At 38.3% G+C, this 27,498-nt stretch overlaps 1 protein-coding gene across 1 annotated transcript in view; it reads right to left on the bottom strand.

Annotated features, from left to right (window-relative positions):
* Positions 1-27,498, bottom strand: part of TTC6 (tetratricopeptide repeat domain 6) — a 186,172-nt gene that overhangs the window by 97,220 nt on the left and 61,454 nt on the right. Inside the window, exons 4-6 of the mRNA XM_027521191.1 lie at positions 26,523-26,656; positions 21,574-21,768; positions 4,676-4,817 (exon numbers count right to left, since the gene is read on the bottom strand). Coding sequence (XP_027376992.1) covers positions 4,676-4,817; positions 21,574-21,768; positions 26,523-26,656 — 471 coding nt within the window. The remainder of the gene's footprint in view (positions 1-4,675; positions 4,818-21,573; positions 21,769-26,522; positions 26,657-27,498) is intronic.

Genomic DNA, 27,498 nt, shown 5'->3' with positions numbered 1-27,498 from the left:
TTTTGTCATTTCCTGAACGTTATATAAGAATATCATCCAGTATGTAATGTTTTGGAATTGGTTTTTTCCAGCATAATTCTCTGAAGATTTATCCTTATAGTTTATGTATTCATCCTGCAACATGCTTAATAGTATTGATGGTTGCATGTTTATTTTGATTTTTTAACTGTCAAACTATTTCAGGGGTCTGAGAAGGGAGTTTTGTAGGCCTTTCCTTAACATTATAGAGCTATTCAAATTATCTATTAATATTTCATATTGAGTGAGTTGTGGTAGTTTGTGTTTTTTGAGGAACTGCTCTATTTTGTCTAAGTTGTCAAATTTATGTGTGTAGAGTTGTTTATACTGTTCATGGGGTTCTTGAGGCAAGAATACTGGAATTGCTTATATAAATTGCTTATATTAACAACTGGATTTGCTTATAGTATTGCCTTACTAGTCTTTTGATGTCTGTAGGGTCTGCAGTGATATCTATTTCATTTCTAATATTAGTAATTTGTGTCTTTTCTGTTTTGTGTCAGTTTTGTAGAGATCAATTTTTTGTAAGAACTATTTTGTCTCAGTGATTTTTCTCTATTGTTTTCAACTTCAGTGATTTCTGTTCTTCCTTATTCTTTTCCACCGCTCACTTTTGGTTTATTTGGCTCTTCTTTCTCTAGGTTCTTGCTTAAATTATTGATTTGAGACTTCTCTTTTTTAATTGGAAGCATTTAGTGTTATAATTTTTCCTCTTGGCATTATCTCTGTTCCACAAATTATGATATGTTATATTTTCAATTTAATTCAGTTTAATTGGTTTTCAAAGTACTTTTTAAATCCCTTGATACACCCTCTTTAACCCATGAATAAATTATACCTGTATTGTTTAGACTCCAACAGTTTGGAGATATTTCTGTTATCTATGCTATTGATATCTAGTTTGATTTCATTATGGATTTATCTTGGTATATCTTCTGCAGGAACTCAAAAAGAGTAAGTATTCTGCTCTGATTTGGTGTAGTGTTCTGTACATTTCAATTAGATCCTGTTAGTTGAGAGTCATTGATTTTTCTGTATCCCTGCTGATTTTCTAGTGTTCCACCAACTATTTAGAGAGGAGCATTGAGGTCTCCAATTGTAATTGTGAATTGTCTATTTCTGCTTTCAGTTCACCAGCTTTTGCTTTACATGTTTTACAATTCTGCTATTTTGTGCACATGCTTTTTAAGACTACTATGTCTTCCTGGCGGGTTGACATTTTTGTCATAATGTAATCTCCTTCTCTGTCTCTTGCAACTGTCTTTGCTGAGAGGTCTACTTTATCTGATATTAACATAGTCACTCCTACTTCTCTTTGATTAATGTTTGTATGACTTATCTGTTTTATTCTTTTACTTGCAGCCTCTCTAAATCATTATATATGAAGTCGGTTACTTGTGGATAGTAAATAGTTGGGTCATTTCTTTTAATCCACTCTGCATTCCCTGTCACTTAATTGGTGTATTTAGACCAATAATATATTTAAGTTAGGGATTTCATCTGTCGTTTCATTTTTGTCTTCTGCTTGTTCTCTCTGGTTCCTCTTGTTTCTCTGTTTTCTTTTCCCTGCTTTCCTTTTACATGGACATATTTTAGAATTCCACTTTTATTTATCTGTGGTGTTTATGAATACGCCTCATAGATTTTTAGTCTTGCTCTAGGTGTTACATTATATAAACATAACTTATCAAAGTCTACTGATGTCTGCACTTTACCAGTTCAAGGGTGTGTAAACCTACCTTCTTTTATGTCTCCTTTCTTCATTTATAATGCAGTTGTCTTAAACATTTCCTCTCTATACATTTAATGGTATGGTAATTTTTGCTTCAACCGACAGACATCATTTAGAAAACTCAAAACGAGGAGGAAAATTCTTTATTGCATTTACTCACATTTTTGCTTTACTTGTTTTTGTTCCTTCTAGATATTCCAAGATTCCATCTTTCATCATTTAAGAACATCCTGCAGGCTTTCTTTCAGGGTAAGTCTGTTGGGTGACAAATTCTCTTACTTTCCTGTCATCTGGAAATGTCTGGATTCCCCTTCATTCTTGAAGGATATCTTCTCTGGATATACAGGACTCAGGGCATACCGTTCTTTCCTTTCAGCATTTGAAAAATGTTCTGCCACTTACTTCTGGCCTCCATGGTTTCTGATGAGAAATCCATTATCACTCCAACTGTTCTTCTCCTGTAGGTAGCATATGGTTTCTCTCTTGCTGCTTTCAAGATTCTTTTCTTTGTCATTAGTTTTCAGAAGTTTGACTATTAAGTGACTTGGTTCATATTTCTTTGGACTTTTCCTGCTTGGAGTTTGCTCAGCTTCCTAATATGCAGGTTTAAGTCTCACTAAAATGGGGAAGTTTCCAGTCATTATTTCTTCCTAAACATTTTCAGTCACCCCTCTTCTTTTTCTTCTCCTTCCAGGACTGTGATAACACAAATGTTAGATCTTTTACTTTAGTCCCACAATTAACAGACTCCTGAGGATCTGTTAATTTTTTTTTTCCTTTAGTCTATTTCTCTTGGTTGCTCAGACTGGATAAATTCTACTATTTTATCTTCAACTTCACTTCCTATCTCCTCCATTCTACTTTTGAGCCCATCTGCCAAGCATTTTACTTTGGTTATTATATTTTTTGAATTCTAAAATGTCTTCAGTTTCTTTACTAAGTATTTTCAATGTTTTTTACTAAGACCTTCTATTTCCTTTCTAAATCTTCTTATTTTTAAAAAATTTTTTCAAGTGTGTTCATGATTATCACTGAAGCATTTTTAGAATGATGGCTTTAAAATCATTGTCAGACAATTCTAACATTTCTATCATCTAAATGATAGCATCTATTGGTTACCTTCTTATATTCAGTTTGAGACTTTCCTAGTTCTTGGGATGGATTAGCAATTTTCTATTGAAATTCGGATACTTTGCTATGAGATTCTGGATCTTATGTAAACCTTCTGTTCCAGCTGACACTCTGCTGGGCCTCCTCTGATACCATCGCAGTGGGGAGAGAGAGAAGTGGCTCATTACTACTAGGTGGGGATGCAAGTCCAGGATCCCCATGCGGTATCAACTAACACCATAGAAGGGAAACCTCATGACCATTCTACCAAAACGAAAGTCCCAGCCCCACACGGCCTTCTTCAACACCACCCTGTCAGAGGTGTGACAGTGCCTTCTCGTATTCTGTGGCACAGTGGTAAAGAATCTGTCTGCCAATGCAGGAGATCCAACAGACGCTGGTTCAATCTCTGGGTTGCGAAGATTCCCTGGAGAAGGGAATGGCAACCCACTCCAGTATTCTTGCCTGGAGAATCCCAAGGACAGAGGAGACTGGCAGGCTACAGTCCCTGGGGTCCCAAAGAGTCAGATACAACTGAGCACACACATTACATACTTTGTAAAAGTCTAGTTTTCCTACAAGGCCTTTGCTGGTAGGAGTGAGGGAAGGACCAGGGCCACCATTTTTTCTGTGGTGTTTGGCTAGGGTAGCTATTGTTTAAAAATTGTGTCGTGCTAGGCTGCCCCTTTCCTGGTTCTTTGGCTAAAAAGAGTAGGCTTTGTTTGGACTTCTTTGTGTCTTTACCTAATTTTCTTTCCAGGTTACCAGGTTTTTTTTAAACTTGAAATTATAAAAAGGATTTATCAAAGGATATACGAGGCAGAAAAGGAAACTCAAGGAACTAACTTGCCACCGTGTCATTTCTTGGATCCCGAAGTTCCTGGTTAGAGTCTCAGTCTCTGCACCTTTCAGATCTGCCCTGTTTGTAACACCCAGGTTTCTACTTGTACTTCGCAGGAAGAATAGGAAAAAGAACTTCCACTGCATCATTCACAGCAGTGGAAGTCTCACAACTAAGTTTCAAGAAACCACCTCTTGTATGTGTATTAAGTTGCTTCAGTCATGTCCGACTCTTTGCAACCCCATGGACTGTAGTCTACCAGGCTCCTCTGTCCATCGGATTCTCCAGGCAAGAATACTGGAATGGGCTGCCATTTCCTCCTCCAGAAAGTGAAAGTGAAGTCGCTCAGTCATGTCCGACTCTTTGCGACCCCATGGACTGCAGCCTACCAGGCTTCTCCATAAGGATCTTCCCAACCTAGAACTCAAACCCAGGTCTCTTATGTCTCCTGCATTGGCAGGCAGGTTCTTTACCAACTGTGCCACCTAGGAAGCATATTATCAAACAAGAATATCCATAATTATGTTTAAAGGCTATTAAAATAATCTCTCCTTTTTCAACCACATATCTGCATGAAGCCAGAATTTCCCTCATATAGTTCAGTCAAAACAACTTATCGCAAAATTGAATGCAGAAGCAAGCATAAGAATCCAGCTGTCATCCATTAAGCCAAGCATTAGATATTTGCAAAAAGTTTTACACTACTTCTTTGTTTTAAAAAATATAATTATTTTTCATAAAAAATATAGCATGTTAACATATATTATTTTAGTAGGTTATTTTTCATTTAAAAAATAAACACTTAAGCATTTTCCCAGTTTTTAACTTCCAATATTGCAAATCTCAATAGATACAAGCCACATAAATAATTACTGAAGTCCTCAATAATTTTTAAGAACATAAAAAGGGTCCTGAAACCAAAAAGTTTGAGAGTCTAAGAGATAGAGAAAACTAACATTAAAGGAAGCTCTTACTTCCTCTCCTAAGAGTTGTAACTGTGGTTTGTGAGCACTCTGGCCAGTTCCTGGTATCAGTTCAGGCAGTATCCCTGGTCTTGTTGGAACGACAGCAACATATTCTTGACTGACATCCATAACAGGAGCTCCGTGCAGTATTCTACAGTGTGAAAAAAAATTTTTTAAGTCATTGATAAAGCAACAGGTATTTACTCTCGTTTTATATCTCTATGAAATAAACACACTGACATTTGATATCTACACTAAATGAGACTTCACTGGTGGCTCAGCTGGTAAAGAATCCACCTGCCAATGCAGAAGACACAAGAGATGCAGGTTCGATTCCTGGGTCAGGAAGATCCCCTGGAGAAGGGAATGGCTACTCACTCCAGTATTTTTGCCTGGAGAATTCCATGGACAGAGGAGCCTGGCAGGCTACAGTCCATGAGGTCACAATCAGTCGGACACAACTGAGTTGCACGTGCATGCACGCATCTATGCTAAATAGATACCGTGCCGAAGGCAGATAATTCAAAACGGGGAATAGCTCAGAAATAATTTATGTTTGCTTCTGAATGTATTTTAGTAGTAACCTTTGGGTGGTTTTGTTTTATAATATAGTAATAATAAATTCACTCTATGAAAGTCTCATTACACAGAGGTAAAAAGTTTCCTACCTTCTGATTCCTAACCTGCTCCCCACTCCAAGCTCATGGGAAATGGTTTCATTTCTTAGCCCAAGGCAAACCATCACCCTAAGAAGAACTGCCTGCTCACATTAAGGTTTTTCTTTCTTGATTCATATCTTGCCGGGATGAACATAAAACAGGTATGGCAGTAGGTCTTTACTTCTGGGCTACCAACTCTATATAGGGCTTCCTGAGTGGCTCAGAATGTCTTCCCTGTAGCTCAAAAGGTAAAGAATCTGCCTGCCAATGCAGGAAATGTGGGCTCAATCCTTGGGTTGGGAAGATCCCCTGGAGAAATAAATGGCAATCCCCTCCAGTAATCTTGCCTGGAGAATCCTATGGACAGAGGAGGCTGGTAGACTACAGTCCATGGGGTCGCAAAAGTGTCAGGCACAACTTAGCAACTTAACAACAACTAACTATATATACATAAGAAGAATATACATAGGAGGTTTAAAACTTATCAACAAAAGCCTGAATTAAACCAAGAGATGAGGTAAATCAAAATCTGAAGGCAAAATGTGTCATTAATGACTGACTTACAGATGGCTTGAAATAACATTTTTGTATTATAACACTGTACAAAATATATAAAATGAGTATAAAGTGGAACTACACTGACTATAGCCATATTTCAATTTCACTTGAAAGTGGAGCCTATGTTCCCTTGAACGTTTTGGTATACCATTACCTGAACAGACAATCACTTTAGAGCCACCAGATGTGAAAACAAAGCACACACATCTCAAACTGCCTGCACATAACAATATGCTGAAATCCTCAGAGTCTATCATATCAAACCAGCTCTTAAAAATCAGGCCCACCCAAAGCTAGGCTGGAGAAGATAGGGCTTTGCCAAAATAGGTTCATGGGGAAAAAAAGCTTCCTACCTCACCCAGTTGAATATCTGAATTCAAAGAGAAGGTAAAGCTCAACTCCCAGCACAGTGGCTTATAGCACACTGTCATTTGACATCCAATCCAATATGCTTTCCCAAACTGCTGAGGATGGAGAGGTGACGACTCTCCTGCAGCCAGTGTCTGAGATGTGTCTTAAGATCTACTAACCAGATGCACTCACATGCAATCTAGAAGGCTATGATGTTCCCGCTGCAAGCAGTCGTGGCAACACTGAGTTCTGTAGCAGCCTTCCCATTACATCTTTTGTGGGTAGGCTTTTTTGCCAGTGAATGTTTCAACAGACATGGCATATCTCCAGAGTCAAAAGCTGTGGCAGGAGAGGCCACACGATCTCTGAGTCTCAGCTAAAGTGGTATGTTGCCAAGGTTGGCCTCCAGCTTTCCTACCTTCCTGACTCTGCCAGAAGGAGCAGCAGGCATGGAAGCCAGTTAAATGTGCTATATGAGTTATCTCTGGAAAGTTCAGCCTGCATAGAGCCCATTCTTCCAAACTTTCCATTGATTTTACAAGCATCGTATTCCCATTACCAGATTCCTTTATGCTTAAAATAGTTAAAAATGTTTCTGTTTTCTGCAACTGGATCCTCACTGATATATCCAGCAAAAACAAAAGAGCGGGATATTGCATTGTCTAGAATAACGAGCCAAGAGAGTACATACATGAAAATCAGGGAGGAGAGGGGTGACTTACGAAGCTACCTTGAGGCACTGCTATATTTTTATCTGGCCCTAAGCCAAAGCTTTTGACTGTGTGGACCACAACTCTTCTGGAAAATTCTTAAAGAGATGGGAATACCAGACTACTTGACCTGCCTCTTAAGAAATCTGTATGCAGTTAGAACTGGACATGGAACAACAGACTGGTTCCAAACTGGGAAACCAGTACATCAAGGCTGTACATTGTCACCCTGCTTATTTAACTTATATGCAGAGTACACCATGAGAAATCCTGGGCTGGATGAAGCACAAGCTAGAATCAAGATTGCCGGAGAAATGTCAATAACCTCAGATATGCAGATGACACCACCCTTATGGCAGAAAGTGAAGAGGAACTAAAGAGCCCCTTGATGAAAGTGAAATAGGAGAGTGAAAAAGTTGGCTTAAAGCTCAACATTCAGAAAACGAAGATCATGGCATCTGTTCCCATCACTTCATGGGAAATAGATGGGGAAACAGCGGAAACAGTGACAGACTTTATTTTGGGGGGCTCCAAAATCACTCCAGATGGTGAATGCAGCCATGAAATTAAAAGATGCTTGCTCTTTGGAAGAAAAGTTATGACCAACCAAGACAGCATATTAAAAAGCAGAGATTATTAGTTTGCCAACAAAGGTCCAACTAGTCAAAGCTATGGTTTTTCCAGTAGTCATGTACGGATGTGAGAGTTGGACTATAAAGAAAGCTGAGCACAGAAGAATTGATGCTTTTGAACTGTGGTTTGGAGAAGACTCTTGAGAGTCCCTTGGACAGCAAGGAGGTCCAACCAGTCCATCCTAAAGGAAATCAGTCCTGAGTATTCATTGGAAGGACAGATGCTAAAGTTGAAACTCAAATACTTTGGCCTCCTGATGCAAAGAACTGACTCATTTGAAAAGACCCTGATGCTGGGAAAGATTGAAGGCAGGAGAAGAAGAGGATGAGATGGTTGGATGGCATCACTGACTGAATGGACATGAGTGTGAGTAAACTCCGGGAGTTGGTGATGGACAGGGAGGCCTGGCGTGCTGCAGTGCATGTGGTCACAAACAGTAGGGCACAACTGAGCGACTGAACTGAACTGAAGCCAATAACAAAGTGGTCAGGATCATTTATATATTACTGTCTTTTCATATCCCAAATGTGCCTCAAAAGAAAAAGAAAAAAAAGAAATTCTGGTTGGTTGGAAGGAAAGTGAAAGAGGTCATCGGACATTTTAGAATGCATAGCTAGTTCTGGTAGATATGAACTACGGATCTTAGTGGAAAGGGTACCCAAGGTTAGCAACTATTCCTGCCTGACAAAAATGAATCATCTGCTTTGAAATTTTTGTCCAAATTTTCCCTGCTTCCTTCTGAATTTCCAGAGAAAAGAACCAGTCTTTTCGAGAGATTCCCCACTTTGGAGATCACCAATATCTCAGTGGGTCAGACTGAAAATCTCTTCATCTCCAACCTCTCCCTCAGTAATCACTAGTCCTGACTCTTCTCCCTCCAGTGTCTCTCCACCCTATTGCATTCTTCTCTCAACTGAGTCCTGTGATAACATCTTTGCTGTCCCTCACTTCCAAACTTTCCCTCCTCTAATCCATGCTACAGACTGGTACCAAAGTTACTGTCAGTTACCCTCTTCCAAATACTTTAATGACTACACACACACACACAAGCTCCTGGCCTGGCCGTTAGGGTCCTCCACACCTGGGCATCACCTACTTCACCAATTCTACTTCCATCCCCAGTACCCAGCCCCATCTTTCGCTGCACAAAAGATGCTCTAGATTTCTCCAGGTGTTGCAGGAGAGACAGGGAAACTGAACTACAATAACTACAATACAATGCGGCTCTGGAAACACTGACAATAAGACTTAGGTCTCCACTACTCCATGGGGCCTTTACGAACGTCCCTCTGCCCAGCAAAAACTCGTCTTTGCCTCCCTAGTTTCCCGGTGCATTTGATCTGCAATTTCATTATAGAATCTGCTGCATTTTGTTCTGTGCGTTTTTCACAGCAGATTACACACTAGTTGGGGTGGGGGAAGACTGATTCTTATTCATTTCCTGTCTCCCAGGAATACAGTAGATATTGAATACACATTGTTTAACACTGTGCTTGAAAAATCCCACAGCCAAAGCCAGTCCAGACCGTGTCCTGAGAAAGTGAGAATAATGGGTTGGCATGATGTACTACACTGATCCTCAAGGTGTATTCCCTAACCAGCATCATTAGCACCACATAGGAACTTGTTAGAAATTAAAATTCTTGAGTCCCATCAAAAGGTCTGTGGAGAAGCCCAGCCTTCTGTGTTTTAACCAGCCCTATAGTTAATTCTGACGCACGATAAAGTCTGAGAAGCACTGATGCACTGCAGTCTTTCCCAACAGTCTGATGATAAGAATATTCTGGAGAAATGTCTATTTAGTTCTTTGGCCCATTTTTTGATTGGGTCATTTATTTTTCTGGAATTGAGCTGTAGGAGTTGCTTGTATATTTTTGAGATTAGTTGTTTGTCAGTTGCTTCATTTGCTATTATTTTCTCCCATTCTGAAGGCTGTCTTTTCACCTTGCTTATAGTTTCCTTTGTTGTGCAGAAGCTTTTAAGTTTAGATGGCTAACAAACACATGAAAAGATGCTCAACATCACTCATTATCAGAGAAATGCAAATTAAAACCACTATGAGGTACCATTTCACACCAGTCAGAATGGCTGCGATCCAAAGTCTACAAGCAATAAATGCTGGAGAGGGTGTGGAGAAAAGGGAACTCTCTTACACTGTTGGTGGGAATGCAAACTAGTACAGCCACTATGGAGAACAGTGTGGAGATTCCTTAAGAAACTGGAAATAGAACTGCCCTATGATCCAGCAATCCCACTGCTGGGCATACACACTGAGGAAACCAGAATTGAAAGAGACACGTGTACCCCAATGTTCATCGCAGCACTGTTTATAATAGCCAGGACATGGAAGCAACCTAGATGCCCATCAGCAGATGAATGGATAAGAAAGCTGTGGTACATATACACAATGGAGTATTACTCAGCCATTAAAAAGAATACATTTGAATCAGTTCTAATGAGGTGGATGAAACTGGAGCCTATTATACAGAGTGAAGTAAGCCAGAAAGAAAAACACCAATACAGTATACTAACGCATATATATGGAATTTAGAAAGACGGTAACAATAACCCTGTATACGAGACAGCAAAAGACACACTGATGTATAGAACACTCTTTTGGACTCTGTGGGAGAGGGAGAGGGTGGGATGATTTGGGAGAATGGCATTGAAACATGTATAATATCATATATGAAACGAGTCGCCAGTCCAGGTTCGATGCATAATACTGGATGCTTGGGGCTGGTGCACTGGGACGACCCAGAGGGATGGTATGGGGAGGGAGGAGGGAGGAGGGTTCAGGATGAGGAGCACGTGTATACCTGTGGCAGATTCATTTCGATATTTGGCAAAACCAATACAATAGTGTAAAGTTTAAAAACAAAATAAAATTAAATTAAATTAAAAAAAAAAAAGAATATTCTGGGATGCTTGTCAGATCTATAGCTCCCCAGATACTTCCTCTGGAGATTCTAGTTCAGTTGGTTTGGGATAGAGACCAGGATCACTTAAACACTCCAGGGGGTCCTTATCCTCAGGAGAAGCCTAAAAAGCACTGTTACAGTGAGAAAAGCTAGGCTTTGGAATGAAGTTAAAAGCCAGGATTTTAGCTTTAGTTTGGCCTCTTGATGTGCTGTGTTGGGTAAGTCATTTTTCTTTCTTAAGGCTCCGTTTCCTCATCTGTGAAGAGCAACAGTGATGAGATCTTTCAGCATCTAATGCTTAAAAATAATATATGTAACAAGTTTGCACAAAGTTCAGAAAAGTACATTAAGTAGTTGACATTACAATCATTTTTGTTATTATGACTGAGAGGACTGAATGAAGCAAACAAGCCCATCTCTCTCAGATTGAGTTAAACCTCGTTCTCAGTCAACACTGATCTCCCATGGGGCCAGAGATATAAAATGGTGTTCTTATTACAAGTTAGAAGAAGTTTGGAGAACATCTGCTCTAGGCTGTGAGCACTCTTAAAAATCTTCACCCACATCTTTTATGACTTACATAAAAGTGACTGCAGGCTCCATCCTGTGATGGATGGAGGGTTCTCCCTCCAGCAACCCTCTCCCCTCCCTGGAGTAACTCTAACAATGGAGAAGTTATACATCACATCCTCCCTACCCCTTTCTCAGAAAATTCATTGTGCTCCTTGGGGTACTAAGCCTGGGGAGCATTCACAGGATAAAGCTCACAGCCATTTTTATGCAACTCAGAGCAGATGTGTTCAGGGATAGTTTGAGTGTTTATGCAAAAGTTTTGTCAAAGTAATAGTTACATGCAATATTCTATCCCAAATACCATTTCTTTAAGGGACTCATAGCAAGCCATTAAGCTGATTGCACAATCCACTTACTGGGTCGCAATCAACAACTTAGAAAACAGTAACTTAAAAGAATGTTGTTTGAAAAGAAACTTCTAGGTCTAGAAAAGACTTTAAGAGGTCACCTTCTTGAAGATACTAATCTACAAATAATTTTGCAAAGTCTTTAAAATCTATAGCAGAGATAATGAATATTTTCAATACTTTAAAAAATTCAGGAAATACAGTCTTCAATAAAACAATAAATCTAAAGGAGAATAAGCCAAAGAAGAAAAGGAGTATAACTATGCAGAATCTTTTATATAAATATAATTAGGGAGGGGGAAATTTTATTTTAATCATTGTAACTTCATTGCTACATGCAAACAGTGACATCTGGTGGAATGACATTGCTTTGCTTTCAGACATTTTTGTGTGAAAGTCGCTCAGTTGTGTCGACTCTGCGACCCCATGGAGTGTGACCCCAGGGACTATACAGTCCATGGAATTCTCCAGGTCAGAATACTGGAGTGGGTAGCCATTTCTTTCTCCACGGGATCTTCCCAGCCCAGGGATCGGACCCAGGTCTCCCGCATTGCAGGCGGATTCTCTACCAACTGAGCCACCAAGGAAGCCCAAGAACACCGGAGTGGGTAGCCTATCCCTTCTCCAGTGGATCTTCCCAACTCAGGAATTGAACCGAGGTCTCCTGCATTGCAGGCAGATTCTTTATCAGCTGAGCTGTTAGATGTTGGCAGATAAGAAATCAGGCATATTTCCAAATAAATTTTTTGGAGTTTCCATATAAAAACAAAAATATACTAATCTTATCAAATATTGATAATGTGTACTAACATAAATTTGTCATCCCAATTTATTTTTTAAAGTATGCTTAAGGCTTACTTAGGTATGGGGGCTACTTGTTGAAAATGAATTAACAAAAATCTAAATGGGATTACTGTTGATGCTAGTCCTAACTGCCACCTACTGTGATTTGGGGTGCAAAATTCTGCCTCTGTTTCCTCATCTATAACATGAGATGGTTAGGCAAGGGGAAGGCCAAGGTCTCTTACAGCTCTTACATATGTGCTTCAGTCACATACACCACCAGCGAGATCTCAAATGGGGCTCAGGTCTTATATTCTTTGGTATAATACCTTGGGTCATTGTCTGGATTATGTAGCAAGGAACAAGGTCAAGTAAGGGGTGGGGGTAGGCCAGGTCAGGATTGACCTGACCACTGAGGAATGAATGGCAGACAATGCAGGACATGTGACTGGGGGGGAAAGTCAGTCCTAGATACCCACACTGGACGGACATGTGGAGCAGAAGACAAAATATACTATCCCAAATGCAGAGCTACAGACCACAGCACTGCAACTGACACTGGAAAGGTCTAACATGGGATGATGGCACATTCTAGTGTGGGGGCGGGAGCAACCAGTGACACGGAGTACAAATACAGGTAGTATTCAGTAAGAGCTTTCAGTAATTGAGCAATTAATATCAGAAATGTCCCCTCGGTGAGCAAGGCCCCTGCTTTGGCCCAGGACTCAGAAACAGAACTTCAGGTCCTAAGAAGGAACAAATGATACAAGATAAAATCCCCACCTAATAAGCATAAACCCTACCTTCGAAATTGGGTCATAACAAATCCTGAAAGATGATGCTATGAAAGTGTGGCACTCAATATGCCAGCAAATTTGGAAAACTCAGCAGTGGCCACAGGACTGGAAAAGGTCAGTTTTCATTCCAATCCCAAAGAAAGGCAATGCCAAAGAATGCTCAAACTCCCGCACAATTGCACTCATCTCACACGCTAGTAAAAGTAATGCTCAAAATTCTCCAAGCCAGGCTTCAGCAATACGTGAACCGTGAACTTCCAGATGTTCAAGCTGGTTTTAGAAAAGGCAGAGGAACCAGAGACCAAATTGTCAACATCCACTGGATCATGGAAAAAGCAAGAGAGTTCCAGAAAAACATCTATTTCTGCTTTATTAACTATGCCAAAGCCTTTGACTGTGTGGATCACAAGAAACTGGAAAATTCTGAAAGAGATGGAAATCCAGACCACCTGAAACGCCTCTTTAGAAACCTGTATGCAGGTCATGAAGCAACAGTTAGAACTGGACATGGAACAACAGACTGGTTCCAAATAGGAAAAGGAGTTCATCCAGGCTGTATATTGTCACCCTGTTTATTTAACTTATATGCAGAGTACATCATGAAAAACGCTGGACTGGAAGAAGCACAAGCTGGAATCAAGATTGCCGGGAGAAATATCAATAACCTCAGATATGCAGATGACATCACCCTTATGGCAGAAAGTGAAGAGGAACTAAAAAGCCTCTTGATGAAAGTGAAAGAGGAGAGTAAAAAAGTTGGCTTAAAATTCAACATTCAGAAAACGAAGATCATGGCATCTGGTCCCATCACTTCATGGCAAATAGATGGGGAAACAGTGGAAACAGTGTCAGACTTTATTTTTCTGGGCTCCAAAATCACTGCAGATGATGACCGCAGCCATGAAATTAAAAGACGCTTACTCCTTGGAAGGAAAGTTATGACCAACCTAGATAGCATATTGAAAAGCAGAGACATTACTTTGCCAACAAAGGTCCGTCTAGTCAAGGTTATGGTTTTTCCTGTGGTCATGTATGGATGTGAGAGTTGAACTGTGAAGAAGGCTGAGTGCCGAAGAATTGATGCTTTTGAACTGTGGTGTTGGCGAAGACTCTTGAGAGTCCCTTGGACTGCAAGGAGATCCAACCAGTCCATTCTGAAGGAGATCAGTCCTGGGATTTCTTTGGAAGGACTGATGCTAAAGCTGAAACTCCAGTACTTGGGCCACCTCGTGCGAAGAGTTGACTCATTGGAAAAGACTCTGATGCTGGGAGGGATTGGGGGCAGGAGGAGAAGGGGACGACAGAGGATGAGATGGCTGGATGGCATCACTGACTCGATGGACGTGAGTCTGAGTGAACTCTGGGAGTTGGTGATGGACAGGGAGGCCTGGCGTGCTGTGATTCATGGGGTCACAAAGAGTCGGACACAACTGAGTGACTGAACTGAACTGAACTGAGACCAAATACAGAGCATCAAGAGTGAGTAAAATATGATCCTTCCTACTTTATATCAGGATTGGTTCTGAAAACGAGATGAGAATCAGTATTTGGAATTGAACCATAGAAAAAAAATAAGAGGGATTTTTATAAGATCACAAAACAGTGAATTTACATATACATATACATATGTGTGTGTGTGTGTAAATATATATATAAATAATTCCCTGGGGGTCCAGTGGTTAAGACTCTGCACGCCCAATGCAGGGGGCACAGGTTCGATCCTGGGCCAGGGGAACTAAGCAGAAACTAACACAACATTGTAAGTCAACAATACTCCAAAGAAAATTAATTTTAAAAAAACAGTGTGATATAATGGAAACCACATTTAGGATCAGAGAGACTTGGGTCTGAGTCCTACCTTTTACCAGCTCTATAAATATGAACTGGTCAATCTCTGAACCTCCTTTTCTTCGTTTGGGAAACAGAATGATTTCATCTACTGCATAGAGTGGTTGTTAATAATAAGTTATGCAATAAATGCACCTCAATAGACTTTCTACGAGATAATATTCTGTTTTCCATTTAGATATTGCTACCCTACTCAAGATGGGGGGCCAGATAAAATCTTCCTAATGGAAGTACATTTTATATAGTTGATTTGTAAGCTGTAAGTAGTAAAGATAATAAGTCAAAATAATTACTCATATGTCTGCCCTTCAGTTTTAAAATTAAAATCCTCTAAGGATTATAAATGTCAAGATAACATCTTTAATGTATTTTCTGTAAAATGTATGTATAAGTAATATATGTGCATGCACAGAAAAAAAGCCAAGAAGAATCTTTCTACATAGAAAACTCAGTAGGAAAAGGTCAGCTTCTAGTACAACAGTTTTAACAATCACAGATGAAAACCACAGATGCAAAATCTTTCAATCCTGTCCTCTTCCACCTCTAACACCTTTCAAGAATACTACCAAGTGTATCTGATATGACAATAAATGAGTATGAGATGATCCAGCCTACTATAAGAAAATTGATTTCTGACTGGCTTAACTAATATCCAATACTATACAATCTACAAGGGAAATAACTTAGAAAAAATTAAAAATTAAAGGGCAAAAATATTCCCTTGTAGCTCAGCTGGTAAAGGATCCGCCTACAATGCAGGAGACCTGGGTTCAATCCCTGGGTTGGGAAAATGCCCTGGAGAAGGGAAAGGCTACCCACTCCAGTATTCTGGCCCGGAGAATTTGATGGACTGTATAGTCCATGGGGTCCCAAAGAGTTGGACACAACTTAGCGAATTTCACTTTCATATATCATATAAATAAAGCAAAAATAAGACAAAGTATAATTTCACTTTTTATCAATTTGGTGTAAAATATAAAAGGAAAATAGAAGGATCACAGTTAACAGTTTCCTGAATTTTCCTCCATGCTAAAAATCTGTTTGTCTATAATCACATATCTGTTTATATACTGGGTTCTAACTCCTCTCAGTACACAGAGCTCTAACTTATTCTTTGCCACAATTCTAATACATCCCATCATTGGGTGCACTATAAAAAGTCTTCCATTGATGGACACTTAAGTTGTTTCCAGCTTTTAGTTATTATAAGGACAATTATAGCCTTTAATCATTTATCTTAGTTAATAATAGTTATCAGCATATAGATCATATATAAAGCTATGGTCCTGAATAAGATCACCTTGAGAGTACAGGCAGAAGAGAAAACAGATCCAAGGATAAGCTTTGGGCACTCCAATGCTTTGAAGTCAAGAGATGAGGATATACCAGCAAGGGAGACTAAGAAGACATAGCAAAGGAGGCAGGAATCAAGAGAGACTGCAGTCCTGAAGGCCAAGGGATAGGGGTGTTGTAAGGAAGAGCACGTGATCAACTGTGCTAGGTGGTACTGAGAAGTCATGATGAGGACTGTGCTATCTCAAAGCAAATCTGATCATGTCATTTTTCCTCAAAGAATCCTATCACTGGCTTCTCAATACACTGTCAATAAGACTCTCTCCCCCAAGTCCCCACACACATGCTCTCACATACACACAGAGAACATCTCTAAGTCCTACATAATCCTGAACCTTGTGTCCTCTCCTGAATCAATGGTATCACTGCTCTACTGATGGACATCTTTCTACTTCTCAAATGGGTTCCAACTGTCCACCGCACAGACTCTCAAACTTCAGCTTGCATACTGTATTTTTAACAAGCTTCCAGGTGATGGTGATGCTGCTAGTCTGTGAACTATCTTTTGGAGTAGCACAAAACTAAAAAAATTCTTTCCCCTCTTCCCCTCTTCCGAGCTATCTTCTGTTCATTCCTAGATTTCAATTTAAGTATCATTTGCTTAATCTTCCCCAGATAATTGAAAACATGCTTCTACACACTGCCCATCTGCATATTAACTGTCAAACTCACAATAATTAATTCACCACCTTTCTTCTCTGCTAATCTCCAAATTCCCTGTGGGCAGAGATTGTTTTTTGTGTTTACAGATTCTTAACTGTGTCAGTCAGTCAGTTGTGTCCAATTGTTTGCAATCCCATAGGTGGTAGCCTTCCAGGCTCCTCCGTCCATGGAATTCTCCAGGCAAGAATACTGGAGCAGGTAGCCATTCCCTTTTCCAGGGGACCTTCCCAACCCAGGGATAGAACCTGGGCCTCCTGCACTGCAGGCAGGTTCTTTACCGTCTGAGCCACCAGGGAAGCTCCTCACAGATGCTTACTTAGTGCCTAACTCAAAGCCTGCCACATAGTAAGTACACAAAAAATTTTTAAAACTGATCAATTTAAATGACTATTCAGACCTGTATGTCATGACATAGAAAGATAATTATGGCATAATAAGCTTTAAAAATCAGGTTACAAGACATTATTTACATAGCATTACCCGTTTTGTTCCATATGATTTATTTGCAAACAACAAAGTCCAGAATCATATACTTAAGAAAAGTATTATCTCTGGATGGCAAGATCTTGAGTAATTGTTGTCCTTTTTTGTATTTTATTGCATATTTGTATTTTTATTATTATTTTATAGAAAAATAACAAATGAAATTAAACTTTGACTTCTGACATTTAACCTCTGCTTTTCCAATTTTTGTTGTGATAGTCATGACTGCTATTTTAATGCATGCTATGCTATGCTAAGTCACTTCAGTCATGTCCGACTCTGTGCGACCCCATAGACGGCAGCCCACCAGGCTCCCCCGTCCCTGGGATTCTCCAGGCAAGAACACTGGAGTGGGTTGCCATTTCCTTCTCCAATGCATGAAAGGGAAAACTCAAAGTGAAGTCGCTCAGTCATGTCCGACTCTTAGCAACCCCATGGATTGCAGCCTAACAGGCTCCTCCATCCATGGGATTTTCCAGGCAAGAGTACTGGAGTGGTGTGCCATTGCCTTCTCCGCTAGAACTAACCATTTACACATGTTTTTCTAAAATATGACTAGAAATTTCCCTTGTAATTTGAAGCTCAGTTGAGGGCTAAATTCGGGATCTCTAATCTAAGCACGTCTTACCACCAGAAGCTGGCTATGAGGGGTACCTGACTTGAGAGGTCATTCTGTGTTTATTGACAGCATTTTTGCCACCCATTCTCTCTTTCTTGATGGTGGGTCAACAAAATATACATGCAATTTTACACAGAAAACTCACTAAAATAGAATGTAAGTCTATAAAAAAACTTGATGACACACTGCAATTTAAGGTATGAAAAGTTGGCATTTCAAATTAGTGAGAAAAAGAGGATTTATTGAATAAATAAACTTATTGTGCAATTAGTCATTTGGAAAGGAAACAATAATGCTTAATATTATCAAATTAATTAAAGATGGATCAAAGATTAAATTTTTTAAAAATAAAGCAATAAAATTACTTGATGAAAATATGAAAAATATATTTAAATTTAAGTGTAGCAAAGCCCTTTCTAAGAATGACACCAAGACTAGAAACACATAAAGGAAACTATTGCCAGTTTTCACTACTTCTGTATTAGTGTAAAACTTCTGTATGGCATAAAGCAGCATAAACAAAACTGAAAGCAAACAACAAAATTTTTAAGGTCTTCATTAATATGACAAATAGTTAAATCTTTAATATAGAAAGATCACTTATAAATCAATAAGAAAAAGATGAATGATAACAGAAGATAAATTGGTAATTCTCAAAAGGATAAAAACAAATAACCAAGAGACATCTAAGAATATGCTCAATCTTATTAGAAATGAATAAAAGAAATAAAGAGATTTTTTTCTACATCAGATTAGGGGAAAAAAATCATGAAAATTGACAATTAATAGTTTGGTCATGTTGAAAGGAAATAAACAATGTCATAAATCGTTGGTAGGGATATAAGATGGTATAACTTTTCCAGAGAGAATTTCAGCAATATCCATCAAAATTTTAAACCAAAAAATTTAATAAATAATTCCATACCAAGGAATTTTCTTAAGCTACAGATTGGTTAAGTTAGCAAATATTATGGAATAATTTAAATGTTCACACATAACCTTGAGTGAAAAATATCAGTCTATAGAATGCCATCTATGGTTTAAATACATGTATACACAGAAATGTTCACGAGGCTTTTCACCAAAATTCCATGCTATTCACTAAAATTCCATGCTAAGAATCCTAATTCTTAGATGTCTATAAACTTCTCTTTATAATACAGAAACTTTAAACACAAAAAATATGATCAATATGGAGTATTTTTATAGTTCTCATCAAAATTGTTATCTAACAAAATAAACATAAGTTTGAACAATAGATTGCTATTTGAACTAAACTTATGTACCCACACTATCCCATTAAAGTACCTTTGGTGTTTCCCACAAATGACAATTACTATGTGCAAAATTAAGAAAGCATTAAACTGTATAACCACAAGTGTTATGCTTTGTGGTTAACTGTTCCCTGCACAGAAAAACCAAAAAGCCACCAAGTGAAAAGGTATTCATTTTGTGTTCACAATTACCTTTCCTGAGACAACTTATTAGTGCAGAAAAAAATATACATTTCTCTGAACTTGTAGGCTCAGCAGACAGATATATTTTGAAAAGGTTAAGCTATGTTTAGCAAGATAATCCTCAAGAAATGGATGCCAGAGAATTAAATATTCAGTACTTAAATTAACTTCTTATTTGGTACTTAGGAACAAATTGCCAAGAATTACCATCATCAAATAGAACATTTATTGACTCTCTGATAAAAAGAAAGTGAGATCTGCTTGAGGAAAAAAAAATTTAGAATTGGAAAGAAATCAGTATTTTTAACACTTTGCAAGAATAATATAAGCTGTGAGTCCTCAAAAAAGGATGCTTGGCTTTCAGAGTACCAATGGAAATGATTCAATATAGTTGTCTCATACCTACTAGACTACGTTTATATGTCTTTATGTCCACTATCTGCTTTAGGCTTTTAAAAGACATTTCAAAGAAGTTATATGGAACTGCTATCGTCTATCAGAGAAACTGAAGCAATTTTGAAATTTCCAAAATCTTCACATAAAATTTTATTCATAAAATTATGAATAATACATAAATCCTTTTTTAAAAAAATATTTTTGCCTAAACAGAAAACAAACATGTGAATGACCTTCCTTGGGGGATTCATATTGAATGGCACTGTGATTACTAAACACACGGAAACCAGAAGACTTCAAATCTTAAAAGAAGGCAGTAAAGTGTTACAATCTTGACCAAAAGTAAAGTTTGAGGAAACTGGATCAGAATAAAGCATGTGAGAGTAAGTTACTAATAATTTTTTTAGTAGTAAAATTAAAAGTGATCTTTTAACATATGATCTAGATTAGTTAAAATATAACACTAAGAACATATCTATTTAAATTTAACTTAATATTTAATATTTTAGTATTTTAAAAACATACAGGGTGCCCAGCCTGCTGCTCTGTGACAACCTAGAGGGGTGGAGTGGGTGGCAGAGGGAGGCTCAACAGGGAGGAGATACACTTGTAATTATGACTGATTCATGTTGATGTACAGCAGAGACCATCACAAAACTGTAAAACAATTATCCTCCAATAAAAAAAATTAATGCCAAAAAAAATGCATTACAGATGATTTTTCAGGATTCCTACCAGCTCTTTTGAAAGACAAGAGACTTTAGAGTATGCATTCTCTGTATGCAGGTGCTATCACCCTCGAGGGAGTGAAAATTAGTGGCTGAGGAGGCAGGGGATAATAAAAGTTTACTCTTTCTATGTATAAGGTACAGATACACACACAATACCACAGACAGATATACAATATATCTAGAGCATTATAATTTAATGCGGAGGGGAAATTAGGGTGGGGAGCAGTTTAAAAAGCCTTCTTAAGGGGGTGACAATGAAAAAACATTTTTGAGAAAAATTAGGGTAAACAAATCTGGATTCTAATCACTATTTAGAGGTAAGTTACCTGATATTATAAAGCCTAAGTTTCTTCATGAATAAAATGGAAATTATGACTTCTTCTTATGATTGAAGATTTAAACAGGAAAAAATGCAAAGCACAGAGCATAGTACAAGGAATATAGTTCACATTAAGTAAATGTTAGCCCCCTTCCCTTTTCTTTTCCCATTTGAGGATGCCATAAGTTATATACTCACCATAAAAGAATACTCATATTCCAAAGGAAACTGAGACACAAGGAGAAATGGAAAAGGTTCCAGTAGATACGACTTTTGTACATGATCCCTGGACCCAAGAATGCCCAATGATGAGGAAATCTCAAAACTGCCTTCAACTCTCAAATCTGCGATGTTTAGTTGTATAAGCCAGGCAAAGTTGCTTGGTTCTCATGAGCTTCAATTTCTACATCTGTACTCCACCGAGTTGTTACAAAGAACAAATGAGGCCATGCATATGACACTCTTTGGGAACTATAAACTGTTCAACGAAATTTGCCTTCTGGTTCATGTCAATAACAGGAGATGAAGATACTGACCTAGACTGTGTACATACGGCGAAGGAACAGAAAGGCCCAGAACCCAACTTCTCCTTTCTAGCACCCAAGAACAGAAGCAGGTCTTCAGAATCTAAGCCTCCAAGGCAGAAATTCTTTGGCTAAATTCTTTCAAATCTAGTTTAAGACAAAATTAACAGTGGAATTCTCACCTATCTCTTTGCTCCTCGTCTGTATAGTGATCATCTAACAAAGAGGTGCCGAATACTCCAAGCACAGTATCGTGACCTTTCTTGTCGGCTGTGTGATACACTCGAGAGCCCACGCGCAAGTCAACGGGCAACTCTTTGGCTGGGATGGTGGCGCACAGGTTGTGAAGGGTCCAGGTGGAGTAGTCTTCTGGAAATCTGCCGCAGAGGTAAGAAATTAGGCCTCTTTTTTTTTTTTTATCATTTTCTGCTTTTTTAGATACAAAATATATTTACACTGTCAGTTTAGTTCAGGCTCTACAAAAGACGTGTACACGTGGTAGATCACATTTAAAACTATTACAGTGGTTTATAAAAAGTTTACTATTACAACCTCAGGCCATTGACCAGATCTTTAGTCATATATATCCAACTGCCTGCCGAAGATCTCAACCTGTATTTTCTACAGGTATCTCAGAATCAACAAGTCTAAAAGCTAACTCATTATTATTATCCCACTCCCACCCAAATCTCTTCTCTCCTGAACTCTGCAACTCACTCAGTGACACCATAACCTTTAGCCATTATACATTACTTAATTGCTACTCTGCTCAAATGCTTTATATCGCTGAAGAAGTTCAACAACACAGTACATTATCCATTAACTAGCATCAGTGGAAATCTGGGTCTCTCTAAGTTAACAAAGCATCTTCTTTCCCATTATGCAGTTAATAGAACTTGCTTCTCTCCTGCCTTTCCAAAACAGAAAAGAGGTCATGAAGATCTAATTTCTTAATACCCACTCTCACTTGCCATGCCATTCAATCAACAAATCCTTTTTGACCACCTATTACGTACCAGACTTTGTACTAACCAATCTATACACATCATCTCTAACTTCTATAATGAAACTATGTGGGAGGTATTATTATCATTATTAGCCTTATTTTGGAGCAGGCTTGTTTTGGATAGGTTGCAAAATTAGTTAGTGGTCACTGGATCTAAAAAAAGTGTTGCTAATTATGAGTCAAATTTCTTTCCTATTAATGCCTATTAATGACCTCTGAGGAGGAAATGGCCATTAGCCAGTACAACTCCATCCCCACCTCCTACTAATGTTATACTCTTACATTACCCAAACAATGGCCTTTTCATCAAATCAAATGAACTTTAGACCTTTCGATTATGGACCTCCAAGCCACAGCTGGCAATACTGATGATCCTTCTTCCTCTCTGAGCTTTGTTAAGCCTGCACCATCCCAGCTCTCCATCTACCTTTCAAATTCATTATAACTTGACTTAGTCACTGGCTTTTCTTTCACCATCTTCTGAACTGGGTATGGCTTCCAAAGTTGAACTACTCTTTCTGCACTGGAAAAATCATCTTCAGTATTTCAACCCTTCCCTCTGTGCTGAGTTCCCAAGTCCCATCTCTGCTATCACTATCTCACCGAGATTCCTCATCTTCAACATACAAAGCACTGGAGCCATCTTTGTCTCTGCCCTTCACCTGCTCAGCCAATGAAAAACTGAGCGTCTCCCTTGAACGGAGTTCTTCCCGTGTGCTCCTTCTCCCCCTTACTTCCACCACACTCCAGTCCAAGCCCTTATCACCTCCCCTGAAGAGCAAAGTCTGCCACTTGGATTCAACCCTGCACCCTCTGTCTCCTCCCCCTTCCATGCATGCTTGCCTGTGTGCTCAGTTGCCCAGTCATATCTGATTCTTTGGGACCCCCCAGACTGTGGCCCATGGAATTTTCCAGGCAAGAATACTGGAGTGGGTTGCCATTTGCTATTCCACCTCCTTCCAAACATCCTGCAAAATTCTAGCACACAGATCTTTAAGTACTCCTCTCCCCAGTACAATGGCTTTTTTGTTGCTTGCTGCATGCAACAATTTCCTCTAAGTTTCAAGGCTCCTAGCATCTGGCCCTACTTTAAGCATAGTGGTTAAGAATGCCTCTGTTCAAATCCTGTTTAAAGTTAACACTTGGCAATAAGCAAATCAATTAATTTCATTATACCTCAGTAAGTTGAGAATAACAACATTCGGTTAAGATGGTAATTACAACATTAGTGCATCCTGAGTAAAGTTGCTTTAAGAAAGAAAGGAATGAATGCATTTAAAGCATATGTGCCATCTCATATGGCAGATGCTGTCTCCAGGACAATTCATAGGGCCAGAAAGACCTCTCAGTTCTTTAAGTTATAGATATATTGCCTAACTTTTTATCTGCTTTCCTGGTGTCTCAGACAGTAAAGAATCTGCCTGCAATGTGGGAGACCCAGGTTCAATCCCTGGGTCAGGAATATCCCCTGGAGAAGGGAATTGCTACCCACTCCAGTATTCTTGCCTGGAGAATCTCATGGACAGAGGAGGCTGATGGGCTACAGTCCAAGAGGATGCAAAGAGTTGGACATGACTGAGTGACCAACACTTTCACTTTTTCAAATATTCTTCAAATAATACTTCAAGGACAAATTTATCTGCAAACTTTACTTTCTTTTTCTTTCTTACAAATATCTCTTTTCATACATTGCCCTATTCCTGTCCCACCCAATCTGACCCTTTATGTAATGGGTTAATGCAGATCTACCCACTGACCATTCCATGAGCCTGGATAGTAGCATAGTATAAATAGTTAGCTGGGCCTGCATCAGAAGCCTAGTTCTAACACTTGGAAATGCTACTACTGGCCTCTCTGAAGGTCTTCTGCAAAATTAAAGCAAAAATTCTTAACCCCTACCTTATAAAAAAATTGATAACAGTAACACTTCTTGGTCTCTGGAACTCTGTTTACTGCTGTGACTAATTTGCACTGCACGACACCTAACCCATTGCTAGGCATCACATGTACATTATTGAATCACTAGTAGAGAGTAGTTTATGTCATTTCTAAAACAGTATGTGGCCCAACAAAAACAGGACATGAAATGTGTACATGTTTAAGTGGCAGAGGAAAAGAGAGGTAAATCTAAGTGTTTGGAAATGCCTGGGACAAAAAAATGTAACTCGGGGAGTGAAAATGGATCTCCAAGAAGCCGAGGATCTCTAAGAAACTCAGGGTTCTGAAGAAAGGACTGGGAAAAAGAGAGAGTAAAAGGTGGGTTCTGATGTCATGCTCACCTACATCTTCATTCTATCTGGGACAGGTCTTGGCTAGTGGAATGTTCTTGAGATTACTTCACAGATTTTTTTTTTTTTTTTACTTAAAAAAGCATCAGAACCAATCTGAATTCCTATGTCTCCTTCATGTTTTTAATAATATAGATCTGCAAGTGAATCTCCCTTGGTTATTGAGCTAAAAAACACTATGTTTTCAAGAGATGGCTGAATTCCTAAGAAAACAATTCAATTGGGAAGCTAGTCATTGGTGAGAAAAGTTAGGTAAAAAATTGATTAAGGAAAAAAGAGCAGTGAATAAAAGATTTTCCAAAATTCTCTTCTATTCATATAAACTTTTTAAATACCAGATTTTTATTCCTCTGCATCACATTCTTAGTTCTTTATAATGGAGATTTCTAATTTCAGTTTTAATGAATTAACACAGTCCTATATATATATATCAAAAAGATCTACAAATATTTTTGGCATGCTCAAGAAAGGCTGTGTGTTTTTATAGCACACTCTCCTTTAACAGGACTATTTGTCATTCTTTGAAACACTAAGACATAAAAAAGAAAAGACTCTGCCTCTGTGTGTGGCCACACTACTTTGCCTAATGCACTAAATGCAAGGTTTTTTAGGGGAAAAAAATCAAGAAGTTTCTGCTTCATTGATAATCTGACAGTAACTATTTATTGAAGGTAAAATACTTGTTGTCTGCTGTCACTATTTGTTTTAATACATAATCTTGCTAACTAAATGAGCTTAAAGCAATGCAGATAAGCAATGGCATGTCAGGGTCACTTAAATGCCAATTTGACTCTTTCATAAACTTTGGAATTCTTTTCCTGTGAGTCTACTCCCAGCTACTAAATTGTGAGTATTATCCATTTACAAAGTTTAGGCTGGCCATAAAAAGGTTGTCTTCCATGTCCTGCACACCTTTCAGTGCCCTAAGCAACAACAAAAGCTAATAATTAAAGCTTCTTTAAGCCCCCCATAAAGAGTTAAATGAAGAAGAACCTAGAACCAACCAACCCATAAAAACCTTGTGGAAAAATAAGGAGAAAATAAGTTTCATCAAGATGACTGACAAAAGATAAACCATAAACCTAAATTGCATTTACACACTATTATTCAAAATTGTGGTTGCACTCCTGTGTAATAAGAAACCCTACTGAAAGTATGTGAAGGGTGGGAATGAAATATAAAATTATAGTAGAGAAAAGTAAGGCCATCTAAATTTCCAAATCGAGAAGGAAATGGCAACCCACTCCAGTATTCTTGCCTGGAAAAGTCCATGGACAGAGGAGCCTGGCGGGCTACAGTCCATGGGGTTACATGACTGAGCATGTGTGCATGAGGGTGGAGGTTGATGGGTTGGTAGCAATAAACTGGTAGAACTAAAAAAAATAAATTTCCAAATCGACTGTCCTATGGATATTTTGTGGGGGGTTGTCTTTTATTTTATCATAACAAAATTAACCAATATAATGAACAGTTAATCCAAATTAGGCACTTCAGTGACCAAAAATATCAAGTCTCACATGTTAACATGAAATTCTTTTTTGTCTCTCAAAGAGTTATTTTTATTCTAGCTGTTGCTTTGTCATTACTAAGTACACTGATCCAAAAAAAAAAAGTAGAAAGAAGTGTGGACTACAATATATATATATATATATATATATATATATATATATCCTACTGTACCAGCTGCCCCCAACTCTTCCTGTGAGAAGGTTTAAGTTGGATCTCATATGTGAATTTCTAAAACATTTAATCTTCCTTTACAAACACAGTTTCAGGTATAAGTACTACTGAATAATTTCTCTTCAGACAATAAAATTTGTATAGTTAAGGAAGTTACTTTTTTTTAGGTAGTTTTTGATCACACATGGGTTTTGAAATCTTTTTTGGTCTCTGTGGTATAACTCCAAATTTACTTTTTCGCCTTCGCTTAACTTCTTTTCCTTTGATTTGCAACAATTCTGATGATTTCACCTTGGAAAAAACATAAAGTGTGCTGTTAAGGAAAGTTAGATCTTTCATATTTGATGTTCCATGTTATTTTTCAACTCCTAATTTCTATGTATATTTTAGAATATAAATCCTAAAGGAGGTGTTGATATTTTCCTCTAAATTTTTTCCTAAATTTTATAACACATAATTTTATACCTTCACAGCAATAAAAATATTAGTACCATAATTATTTATAATAGTCTATTTGTTGCCTTAAAACTATTAGAGAAAAAATATAAGATTTTTCCCTTCATAAATCTACTCTTCTTGATTAGTATTTTTAATAAAACTTACCTTCAGCCCCAAAGTTGGTCATGACTAGTGCTTGCAAGCACAAGCCAAAATGAACTTTAATGCTTTCTAGAACTATTTTGAGTAAGGTTTACCAATTTATACTTCTTACAGGTATCCTGTTTTCTGTTTCTACTACTTGGGAAAAGTCAAATGCATTTCTGTCTCCTAAACAATTGCCTTTTTAATCATTATAGATATTAGGAATGTTGTTTTCCTAGTTTCCTTAGGAAATTTGCAGAATTCATGGCAGTAGTTCATTTAAAGATACTTTTCTCTGTGGGTTGCTCTGTACTTTTTGGAGACTAGATTTCAGGAAGAAAGCAGGGAGGTTTTCCTTGAGGAAAGCAGAGAATGACTGAATAAGTAGGAAGAGGCCAGGTAAGGGAGGTCCTTATAAATTAGGTAGAGGGTTTGGGCTCGCTGCAGCCTTAAGGAGAGAGCTATTGCAATGTCTTGGTAAGGAAATGATAATGAATAAGGGAAATTCAGAGTAAGGGGTATACCATCTCACCACCAAGTTCATGTTTGAA

The sequence above is a fragment of the Bos indicus x Bos taurus genome, chromosome 21 (genome assembly GCF_003369695.1).
Source record: "Bos indicus x Bos taurus breed Angus x Brahman F1 hybrid chromosome 21, Bos_hybrid_MaternalHap_v2.0, whole genome shotgun sequence".
In the NCBI taxonomy this organism is placed as follows: Eukaryota; Metazoa; Chordata; class Mammalia; order Artiodactyla; family Bovidae; genus Bos; species Bos indicus x Bos taurus.
This window is presented reverse-complemented; position numbering and strand designations above follow the sequence as displayed.